The following is a 12,144-nucleotide window of genomic DNA, read 5'->3' as shown; positions in this document are numbered from 1 at the left end:
ATTATTTTCTCAATGCACACTCCAAAAACAATAAAGAATTTTATTTCAAAGCTAGAAGGGTTGTTTCAAAACTAAAAAACCAAGAAAAAAAACAGAATTGTACACATGCCAACTGCTAAGATGCATTACATTTGCTATAAATTACGACTTAAAGAGCCCAAGTTGATGTGTTTCCCAACCAAAGTGTCCCATCTTTGGATGCAAAGCAGACAAATCCTGCTGGTTGTGAGATTGTAGTTAAAAGGGCCGCGACACATGAACGGTGTAAAGCCCCCTGCCCCCCTGCAGAAAGGAAGGGAAGTCTCTGCGCCATAAAAAAACTCTGTGAAAGCCTGTTCCTCTCAGAATTTATAGCTGTGGTAGGAAACCCTCAATTCAAGCGACATTTGCTGATATGAGCTCACAGATTAGAGCACTCTGTGGAGGCAGTACAGACATAAATACGTCTTTATTTCATTTATTTCATCTTTTTAAAAGTACATGTGTGGTTAAACTCTATTAGTAGTTTCATTAGTAGGATATAAGTATTAATAAATGTTTTATTATGATGCCCAGAATAAGAGCAATTTGAAGAACAATATCTGCAACAAGTCACCTGTTATTTGGAAAAGAAAGAAATTAGTATAATCAGTGCTGTTATAACGCTTTTTATCAAACAAAACCAATTCAAATACAGTATATTTGCTTTTTAGATGGATGCATTAAGTATTGTTTTAAAAGTATGAAGTATGGGGTTCCTCCGACAGCTCAGGGTTTTTGGAGGAGAGCGACACCATGTGTTGAGTTCAGGTGTTTCAGAAACTGTTGGATGTTTTTTTATTTTTAATTAACAAAACATGACAGAAAGACTCAAACTCAGATTTCAGCTGTTTTGCATGTTGCACTACATGCAGAAGGCAGTGAGTTTCTGTGGTAAATAGTTTCCACGGCACTAAATTTGCTCAGTGACGGGAAGGCAGGGACGAGATCAACAGAGGCCCGACGGCACAATGTCCCCTGAAGCTCTGCCTCGGTCTTCCTCTCCGTGTTTGAGCTGCGGGTCCTACAAACAGGGGGACAGGCTGTTTGTCTTCCCCGGGATCAGTAAACATCCTCAACACAAACAAGTTCCTCTGCAGCAACGGAGGAGAAACTCGCACCGTCGGGGCAGCTGCACTCTCACTCCACCTCGGCCTTTGATGTCCTTCAGAGGGAGCTGATAATGGAGGCTCCTTACATCTTCGCTCCTTCAATTGGAGTGTGGATGTAACAGGACGCTGACACTGTCGCCGTCTAAAGTGGACTGCAGGATCTCATAAAGGAAAATCATGACCTTCGTTTTAATGTTGTGGGAGAAAAGTTTGGGTAACAGAAGATCTTTTCCTGACCAGCTGGCTCACAGTGAAATAAAATGTGGACAAAGCTTTACTCGGGATTAATGTGGGGAATATTAAATGTAGTTTTTATCATAAAAGCTCTTAGCACCTTAAAAATGTTTGTACTGAAGGTCTGTGGCTCAAACAACTGATCACTGTTTTACACAAAAAGTAAAAACAATACAATAAACACGATCCGAATTAAAGTTTTTTAGAGCACTTACCTGCATCGAAAACTTTACTGAGGACTTATCCGTTTATTACGATGAGTGAAGAGATTTTTATCATCAGCTGCCATGAAAGGCAGGTGATCATGTAATTGCTCGTGTCTGTGTGTTTGCATGTTCGTTTGTCTGTCTGTTAGCAAAACGTCTCGTGAACAACTTGACGGGTTTTGGGGAAATTCTCAGAAAGCAATCATTGGATCGGCATCTATGGGTTACTAACTTCTGGAGTCAACTCGACTGAAGATGGTCGCCACAGCTAATCCACCGAAGCAAACACAAAAATGGCTGTAATTCAGTCAATGTTACAAATATCGAGCTAAAATTTGGTGTGGCAGTAGCTGAGAGTCATCCCTGGCACATACTCTGAGCACTAACAGATTGAACAGAATCTTTGTTAAAAAACGTAGCATTGAATGTTAAAGCCAACTCAATTCAAGATGGCCATCACAGCTAATCGACCTTACTAAACACAAAAAAGGCTATAACTCAGCCAGTGTTACCTATATTCAGCTAAAATTTGATGTGCTAGTAGCTGAGACTCATCCTCAACATTTACATAGAGAGCTAACAGAGTTTAACAAACACAAAAAAACGCTAAAAGTCATTCAGTTTTACACATATTGAGCTAAAGTTTGGTGCAGTCACAGCTGAGACTCATACCCAACACATTTTTTGTGTTTTGCAAGATGTTTCTTATAATCTTTGACATGCAAGACCAAAGATGACATGTATTTTTCTTCTAGGAATGCTTTGTTTTATTTAAATACTTTCTGGTCATCTTTGAATACTGATTCTAGCTGAACTTATATTTATTTTATTTATTAAGGCGTTTCGTTTCCCAGCCAAGAAACTCAATTGAAAAAAAGTGAAATGTCCTCAAAAATCAAAAGAAGAAATCCGTTTGACTTTGATTCTGTTTGCAAGGATTGCCTTTTCCCGGTTGACTGAGAATCTATACCAGCATAATGAACATTGATGACACAGGAGATCAGTATTTTTATCAGGTAGGAGAGCAACGCTCCTAATTAAAGTCTGTCTGTTTTGTTCCTGTGGTGGCAGCTCAGCTGTGTGGTAGTTAGAAATGTCACATAACAGCAAGAGGGTCTCCAAACTGGATATTTAGGCCTTCTTGTGAGGAGATGTGGGTTTTGTCTTAATGCTCTGGTTTCCTTAAAGCGTGTACAACCCTAAACAGGACATAAAAAGAATTGAATGCAGTTTGTTATTTCAGTAAATCTTTTGTATCTCCTGCAGAAGCTTTCTGCTTTTAATGAGACACTGAGGATGCTGTAATTCTACAGCAGCTTGCTTACCCCTCCTTCTGGCCACTTGTGGCTAAAAAAAACTTCCCTCCTCCTCCGTGCCCTGGGCTGGGCGAGACAACAAGGCATTTGGCTCAGGCCGCAGCTTGCTCTGCAGCCTCGGGTCACGTCTGGCCTCCGCAAGACAGCTTTTGATCAGTGACTTACGGCTCAAAACCTGCAGACCACACTGTTCGAGCTCCTCTTCCATGGGAATTTGTTGAGTCACTTAAGCTTTATTGGCACATTATGTCTTACATTGTTAAAACAGATGAATAAAGTTAATTTTTTTTTCGATTATTAGGAGTATGGAATTGCCTTTTCTTTTTTACTTACCAGATAAAACAACTTTATTTAGGCTTTGTAGTCTTAAACAATCATAGCTAAACAATATAAGATTGCTACAATAACTAGAAGAAAGCCTTCAGTGCAAATATGCTCCATCCCCAGATGATCTTCAAGGACTTGCTTGTTTGTACCTGCTGTGTCATTCTGCTCGTCCACACAGCAGGACACCCCGTAGCCCAGGATCAGCCCCTCTGACATCAAAAGACTTCTGTGGGTCTTATCAGATAATATTCTTGTCCGCCTTCCCTCCCCTTTGAGTCCAGTCTCCTCACACTGTTGACCTGGATCGTGCGCGTTGTTTCTTACGGCCCTTTGGCCTTTCCTCCTCTTATCACCCTGATGGTCGAGCCGTGATAAGGAAAGGTCCAGCCTCGGGACAGAGGTGGGGGGGGGATGTCCACTCTGCGGCGGTTGCATAACTTCAAGGCAGTTAGGCAGCTATCTCTGCTCAGTGGGTTTTACACAAAAAATACAATTGACACATTTTTCTACATATTATTAGGATCAGAAATGTAATAATAGCTCATATTTATGTTGTATAAACATTTATAACAGCTGTACAAGTCTTTTTTTTAAAAACTGATGGATTTCAAGCTTAGACGTATAGTGTGAACGCTGACTCAGCATCACGCGGTTGTTTTCCTCTTTGTTTTTCTCAACATTTTGTGCCATCTAACTACTTCTGCATACTTTATGCTGTTTTAGCCACTCATATATCAAAAAAATGAGCTCAATAATGAGATGGGTGCTATGATGTTTGGTGTTTGCAACATTTATATTTTTCTAAATATTCTCTTCCGTTCAAAAACATTATTCTTTTTGAAATCTGCTTTAGCGCACTCAATCTATTTTTGACTTTATGCAACTTTTAGTTTGTAGATACTGTTTTGCTACTCTTAGTTTGTAGCTAGTGATTTACTACTTTAAGTTTTTAGCTCACATTTTGCTCCTTTTAGCTTTTAGCTAGTGTTTTGCTCCTTTTAAGTTCAGCTTTTTTTGGCAAATTTCTTCAAGGTCAGAATTCTCCAGTTCAGTTTAGGACTTTCCAATTCCTTCTCGAAAATCCCGCTACACCCTAACAGCGCCGCACGTGTCTAATGGTTAGATGTGTTTATGGGAATGTCGGGCAGACAGACCGACAAGGGGGGACTGGTGTCCAAAGTCACGACCCTGCCCTGACCTGCGTGAAGGAAATGGTCACACTGCTCGAGACAAAGCAGGGCAAAGGAGAGTCTGAGGGGGCTGGCTGCTCGGCTTCTAACAATGGGTTCGTGCTCTTCGACCGCGGGCCACACAAAGGCCAGAGAAACACCCTCCTACCCACTCCCTTATTGCAATAGAGCTGGCATTTCACACCACTCTGTGAACAGCCATTCAATCAAACTACTGTTTAACCTGGCCCTCTGGCCTACACAGAAATCGAGATGAGCCTGTCGGGACGTATTTAGGTACCTGACCTGACCGACCTCAGTGAAGCAGCTCGTCAAGTCTTCTGTTGTTTTGGTGTCATAATACAAGAACGTATCCTATTTTTTCATTATGGTTAGTGTCAGGCTGCTCCAAATTCCAGTGAATATTCCTTAAAAGCGTGTAATCAATAGGCCACCCAATAAATAATGTGCCCGTTGAATGCTGTAAGAAGCAATAGCTCCCTGGGGAACAAGAGACATGACCAGACCCTCCGTCTGGGTCAGTTACCCTCGAGCCGGGGCTCCTCTCAATGCTCTACTCCTCCTCTCTACCTGTATGGAGCTGGAATCAAGGTGTGGGGGCCGCATATCAAACACACCCAGGCCTTTGATGTGGATGGAAACACACACACCGATTTGAGCAGAGTCGTAACAGCTTATTTGTTCCCTTTAGTCATTCATTGAGCTGCTTGTTGAATGTGTATGCCTTCAAAGGACTGCTGCGTGCACCGGTGGTACAGTAGCCAAGGAGGCCTTGAGAGCTGCCTGGCCTGAAGAGGTTGCAGAGAGGCCATCTGGCTTCCTGTTCCTTAGATTTGGTATTGATTTATTGACTGTACAGGGGAAGATAAGTGAAGAGCAGCTGCCAGAAGTTATCCTCGCAGAGAATGGACCTGCTGCTGGTCATCAGCAAACCGACTAAATAGGTTAATTGTTTCGAGACAAAAGTAATCCAATAATTCTGCAAGAGTTCCAAACCTGAACAGAAAAAAAAACACATTTTTCAAATAAATTTTAAAAACAATGTAAAACTTGGATGAAAACTGCAATAAAATTACATAAAAACACTACAATAAGGTAACCATTTTTTCTGAATCTTTGCTTTAAAACCATCCAAACTTAATATACGAGCGACACGCTTATTTGTTTTACCCTTGTTTTGCTCTAGTTAAACACATTTACAGGTCTGCAATTTCAGAGCTCTCTGTAACAAAGATGGCTCCCAGTAATGAGGTGCAAAATCCTATTTATTATTCCTAACAAACCCTAACAACCTCTCAGAGTTTACAACGCCACGTTAATCACAAAATCCAAATTCAGCCTCCACGCATAACAGGTCTCCCATTCCTGTTAAGTGAGCCAGGCGCAGTTTGGCCTGAGCCTCGCAGTTAGATGTGTGAATTCTACTTAATGCCTGACTTTTCCTCACCAACACCCCCCCCCCCTTTTTTTTTCCTTTAAGGAGAAAAGACAGCTAACCAAAGCCTGTTTCTCCTGTCCACCCCCAAACTTTTTTCCCTTTCCCCTCCCCTGCCAACACAAGTCTGTGATGTGACTGTCTGAGATAAAAAAAAAGGTGAGAATTTTATTGCTGCGGTCTGTGAGCCTGGCACCAGACTGTGATGACCTCAGAGGCCTCAGCTCAGTCTCTCTGGTATTGGGCGCCCTCTGTTGTTCGCTCACGCTGCTGACTCAGGTCCGCACTTCAAAGTCAGAGATCAAGGGTTGACGTGCGGAGAATGACAATACCACGGCCAGCCTACGGCTACAGCACAAAGGCATGCATGCAGCTTCCGCGGGATTCTTCCTCGTCGGTGAAGTTTTCGATCATCAGAAGCACACACACACACACAGGAAGAAGCTCTGTCTGTGGTGGGCCGGGGAACGAAGGAGACGGAGTGGCAGCAGCCTGTCAGAGGTGTCCTGTTTGATTGCTGAAGCATTAATTGATAAGATACGGCACAAAGCACTTATCTTTAAGATCAGATTATTGCACACATGTGAGAGGAGGATCAAAGAATTTTCAAAGGGTTATTCTTCAGTCTTTTGATCCTGCACCTTGAAATTGGATCATTCAAACAAACCAAATCTTTAAAAATATATAATGCCGATTAACAGGAACTGCAAGTCTTACAAGTCCTGATTTGAAATCCACCACACAACCCATTTCCCACACAGGCATCGACACGCCATTCGTTCTCAGCTCAAAGGGGGGGAGAAGTGCGGGGAACCTCTTGTGATCAGGCCGTCATTTCCTCTGCTCGGCTCTGTTGTTCCAGAGAGCGTCTGCGAAGGAGCCAAGTGGCCCGGGCAGAGACAGAAGGTGGGCTCCTCGCGTGGATCTGATGGCTGTCGGCCCCGGCAGGGGAAGGGAGGTCTTCCTGGCGGGCCAAGACGAGGAGAAAACAAACGTGAGGATGAAACGAGACAGAAAAGACCACCTTACAGTGAATCAGACGTGATTTATGGTACGCTGTTGGTACGATAAAGACAACAAGATAAAGACTTCACTTGACAGACACGTGACGACAGCGTGGCTGCGACTGTTGAAGCAAAACGGGAAATAAGAGTGAACAGTTCCAAAAATGCCTGATACCCCAAAGCACAAGGGTACCAAAAAGGTTAAGATCCTAATTCAACTATTTCACTTCAGTTTACCAAAAGCAGGCCAGATTAAATAGGACCGGCCACAAGTTTCATTTCCACTTCTGTGATCACTGTGCACATCTAAATTTATAAAAATGAAACCCACAAAGCAAAAATTAGTTGTTTTTTAATTTATTTAACAGCTCTAAACAAAGCTGCCCAGAGTCTGAAGAGAAGTGCAACATTTCTTCAAAACAATGTTCATGCAAAGTGGCCAGAAATACTAAATTATATGTTAAATATTTATAATGAATATATAAAAAAACAATAAAGTTACACTTTGCATGGCGTCTTGGTAAATGTGTCGAGCTGATGTTGGCCACAGTTCAGCTGTGTCACTTACTGAAAATATGAAGACAAAATGAAACAGAAAAAAAACTGTTTTGATTCAGAATGCTACTATTAGTATGAGTTCATGTCCCATTTACTGTCAGTAAATAATAATAAACTGTATGTCCAAGAAAATGTAAAATGTCAGTCAGCGATATCTACCACTGTTTTTAAATGCATCTGTACCAAAACCCAAAAAATAAATAGTACTTTGGGCCAACAAAAAGTAAACACTGAAACTCAAAAATACATGAAATGAGAACTAGAAAACATTCTCCTTTTAAAACCACAGCGCTTGTTGTTTTCAGTTCCTGGTGGCTCACAGAGTGCAGTAAACACAGTGAGCTGCCACCCCAGATCCTATTTATAGGAACTGGGGTGGTAGTATGAATTTCAAAATTATTTTCATATAAACCACATTTATTTAGGTTTAACATCACTTTGTTGTCTTTATATTAAGTTAAAATAAGTGAATGGTTTGAAAGATTTACAAATCATCCATCTTTTGGACTTTTTAATGTGGTTTATTAACAAATAAGTGCTGTTTAAGATTATTTAAAGGATTAAAATGCCTATCATTCAGCTGTTCATCAATAATAATTAAAGGCCCAGCATTCCTTGAAGGAATGCATATCACCCGCTGCCTTTCAGAGTTTTAAACTACGATCACCTCATGTTGAGAAATGAGGAAGTTGTATCTGTTGTGGTCAAACCTTAAAAAACGGCATTTTGCACAACCTCATTCGATATTTTAAGATATCACCCTGAGACCATGTGTTGTGCATGACTGTCAGCTACTAACACATCAAAATTTAGGTCAGTGTCTGTAAAACTGACAGAGTTGTAACCATTTTTATGTTTGGTAAGGTTGATTAACAGTGGCGGCTATCTTTAATTGGAGCGACTACAAAAGTTAATCAGTTGCAGTTGTGCAACCAATAATTACTTTCTGAAAGTTTCATTAAAACCTGACTAGTTGTTCATGAGATATTTTGCTAACAGACAAGGGTTAATACCTCATGCAATGAGTAGCACTTGGAACACGTGTTGCGAATGACTCTCAGCTACTACCACTGCAAATCTGTAAAACTGACTAAATTGTAGCCATTTTTGTGTTCCCTGTGGTCAGTTGGCTGTGGCAGCCATCTTGAACTGGGCTGGCTCCAAAAGTTAACCACTTTTACAGATACACCCAAAGAATATTTCCTGAAAGTCTCGTTCAAATCCATTCATGGGTTCATGTGATATTTTGCTAACAGACAGACAGTTTTGACTCCATATTGTTAATGCCGAATATCTAAATAAAGATATTGCACAATCTGTTAGCGCCCAGCCTATCTGTTGGGGATCAGTCTCAGCTGCCGCCACTCTAAATTTTAGATCAATATCTGTAAATTTGACTGAATTACAGACATTTTAGTGTTTATAGAGTTAGTTGGCTGTGGCGGCCATCTTGAATCAGGCTGACTCCAAAGTTCAATCAGTTATAGATGCAAAAACAGTGATTTCTGTCTGAGAGTTTCATTGAAATCTGTCCACTGGTTCGTGAGATATTAACGTTATATCGATTAAATTCACGAGGAGCTATAAATAGGAACTTAAATGAGGTCAAAGACCGCCCCCTGGCGGAGCTCAGGTGTTCATACCTCTCCCATGGCGCTGACTAATCTAAGGGACGGGAGTTTGTTGTCACATAACGCCACCGGTGGGGACAGGAGACAGGCTGTCCATATTTACATGTCGGACCTGTCCTCTCGGATCTGTCCCCCTGTCCCTCGGAGACCAGCGAGCCCGTCTCGGGGTTCAGGGTTCAGGCCGAAAGACCAGCGATGGCCTCGGTGAGAACCGACAACCGGCTGACCGGCTCCCAAGGCTTCGTATGCGTCGGCTTCTCGGGCTTCTTCAGCAAAACCGCCACGTCCCCTCTGGAGGTGGTGAAGATCAAAAGCCAGGTGGGGACTTTTCACTGCAAGGGCGGCTTCTGGCAAAGTTTCGTCGTCATCTGCCGAACCGAGGGACTCCGAGGGTTCTGGAAAGGAAACCTGGCTTCGTGCCTTCGTTTGTTTCCGTACAACGCGGTTCATCTCACAGCGTACAAAAAGTAAGGCAGACCTGGCTGTCAGGTCGGTTTGTCTCACGTCAAAGCCGCTCGTGTGTTTGTTTACCCTCATTTTATTATATATTTTTTTTAAATTTAGCTTGATAAAGTTGAGTTCGTGCTGACACCAGCGAGTGAAACAAGTAAACTTGTGTTAAAATGAAGGGATAGTTGCATTAACTGTCTTTTCTCTGACTTGTTAGGTAATAAAAAGGTTGTTTAAACTGTTTGCGTACTTTTTAACAGTTAAACACTGTACTTCCGGGTTTAACGAACGATACGGTCCTTCTTGCTCTCGACCAATCAGAAGGCCGGATTTCCTCAGTCGATTTTTTAAGCAGCACGGGTTAATCGTGCCCTGATATTTGTCTGACAGGTAGTCTGAGTAACCGAAGGCGGTGGCCAGGAGCGGAAAAGCTGTGTTTAAAGCAGTTATAAACAGTTTATTTTAAACCTAAATACCTTATTTTAACACACTTGATTTAGAGGTATAACTTGTCTTTTAAAAGTACTATCTTTTAACAACTTTTCCAGTTTCATTAGAGCTGGAGCAGTTAATTAACTGAGCAGAAGGAAACAAATTGTTAAAATTTAAAACAGTGCTACTAATCAGTATCAAAGCTAGTCAATCAACTGATGAACTGTCAGCAAATCATTAACAGCAAAATGCAATAACAGCTAACTGTTTGACTAAAAGTTTATAATTCAAATGGCCGATTTTATCTTTTTTGGGAAGCACATTATTATTCACTAGAAGGTTTTTAACAAACTATATGTAAATAATAGTACTTGTCAGCTGTAACATGCTCACTGTGGACCAATTTAACTTGTTTGGAGCAAGAGTCCTTTGTTTTAGAAGCTGGGAGAACTCATTATGAAGGGGAATTCTGCCTGTGAGACCGAATTGAGGGCACACGGATCCATGTGTGAGGTTACTAGAGTACAAAACAAATCAGAGAGGAAACAGCATGACTGCAAAACATACAGGAAGCAAAGAGAACAGCACAGAATAATACCACTAGTGTTTGTGATGGTCATGCTTTAAACACGTGCATGTGTGTGTTTATAATTACTCATGGAGGACTATATGTGTGTATGTGTACTTATGTATCTATATATACACCGCCTCGTCCTTTCTGGGTAGAGTACAAGGTGTTCCAGGAAACATGTTTGCATGTTGTAACAGTCATTATGCTGTTTGGTTCCTAGAGATGAGTAGGTATCACCACAAGGGGGCGCCTACTCCCTTTTGTTGTACTATTGTACAGAAGAAGAACTAGTTTTTCCGTTTTGTTGTAGAAGAGAAGATAGGTGATGATGAGGTGCAGAGCGGTAAACTAACGTTACTTTTCTCATGTATGGAAATATAATGCTTAGTACCGTGGAGATCTGGCTTTACGTGGACGAAGTTAAATAAATCGAAAGTGTGGAATACTTCAAAAGTGCGTCCTGCTGTTTTGGGTTAGAGTGGCTAACGGCCGCTGCTAACTCCTTCTCCAACCTCTCGCCGCACCGTCACAAGTGTTAGTCTTTTATTGTGTTAGTAGCTGCTTAAATGCTTTACAAGTTGTGCAAAATAATATAGCATCATTGATGTGACTTTTGTTTAAATTTAAATACACTGTGACACATCTAACCAAGCTAAAAGCTCTGCTAGATAGAAAATAACTGAATTAATAATGAATTTGTTTACATTTGGTCTTTAGTTTTCCAGTTTCACTTTAGTCTAAAAAGGTGAAAGGCGGGTTGGTCATATGTTCGCTTATGTTTCCGTTAGCAAAATATAAACCAGAGGTTGGATTTCAATGAAACTCTTAATCAATGGATGAACATCTGCAGCTGTCGGGGGCGACATGCAAGCCTTTGAGGAATGCTGGGCCTTTAGGGAAACAAAGTTTCGGTGCTGAAGGGTGTGCCACGATGGCGACTCCTAGCTAGAAGTCATCTTTGTGGCGCATTTAAGTGAAACTTTGTGGATTTAAACAGACCACCGCAACAGATATGAGGGGGTTTCACTCCTGGTTATTGTGGTATCTGTGTCAGCAAGCTGTGTTTTTATAATCACGTCTCGGTTGGCAAACTTCAGAAACTGCTGCTTATTTATTTATTTATTTTCCCGACAGGACCTTATCTTAGCACAGTGATTGTCAGGGTCTGAAGAGTCCGGATAAATAAATAAAACATACTTGCAAACACTAAATCTTTGAGATTAGAGTTAGGCGGTGTAATTTACTGACTCTTGCCCAGATAAACGCGGGAATGGATGGAAGATTGGGCAATGATAGCAGAAATTTGCCTCTGTTTAATGCAGGGGTTACTCCAGGCAAAAGGTTTGGAAAGCGCCCCACGTCACCAAACTGTGGATGACCACATCCCCCCCCCTGTTTTTGCACCCGGGTGTTTCGGTGGATCAGTGTTCTTACCCAGCATGCGACCCCGTATGACATTCTGCTCCGACCATTTGAAAGCGGCCGCTCTACATCTCTGCGGAGAGAAAAGGCGGGAGAGAGATGTTAGCGTTATGACGGGCAAAAACCAGCTTTCGCAGAGCATCGGCGACCCTTGTTAACGAACAGACTGTGTGCTAAAAGTCATATGTCAGGTTTTTACACTCCTGTGCAAAAAAAAAAAAAAAAAAAAAAAAAAAAA

The 12,144-nt window shown here is 41.6% G+C and overlaps 1 protein-coding gene and 1 long non-coding RNA gene across 2 annotated transcripts in view; one reads left to right on the top strand and one right to left on the bottom strand.

The window, feature by feature from the left end:
* Positions 1-9,226: 9,226 nt before the first annotated feature.
* Positions 9,227-12,144, top strand: part of slc25a43 (solute carrier family 25 member 43) — a 28,015-nt gene continuing 25,097 nt past the window's right edge. Inside the window, exon 1 of the mRNA XM_017408374.3 lies at positions 9,227-9,498. Within this exon, the coding sequence (XP_017263863.1) occupies positions 9,227-9,498 (272 nt within the window). The remainder of the gene's footprint in view (positions 9,499-12,144) is intronic.
* The window catches only part of LOC112450278, a 13,671-nt gene continuing 12,302 nt past the window's right edge, over positions 10,776-12,144 (bottom strand). The window contains exon 2 of the long non-coding RNA XR_003038834.2: positions 10,776-10,996. This is a non-coding gene — a long non-coding RNA (uncharacterized LOC112450278). The remainder of the gene's footprint in view (positions 10,997-12,144) is intronic.

This window comes from Kryptolebias marmoratus, linkage group LG9 (genome assembly GCF_001649575.2).
Source record: "Kryptolebias marmoratus isolate JLee-2015 linkage group LG9, ASM164957v2, whole genome shotgun sequence".
Lineage (NCBI taxonomy): Eukaryota > Metazoa > Chordata > Actinopteri > Cyprinodontiformes > Rivulidae > Kryptolebias > Kryptolebias marmoratus.
Note: the sequence above shows the minus strand (reverse complement) of the source record. Positions and strands in the feature narration are given on the sequence as shown.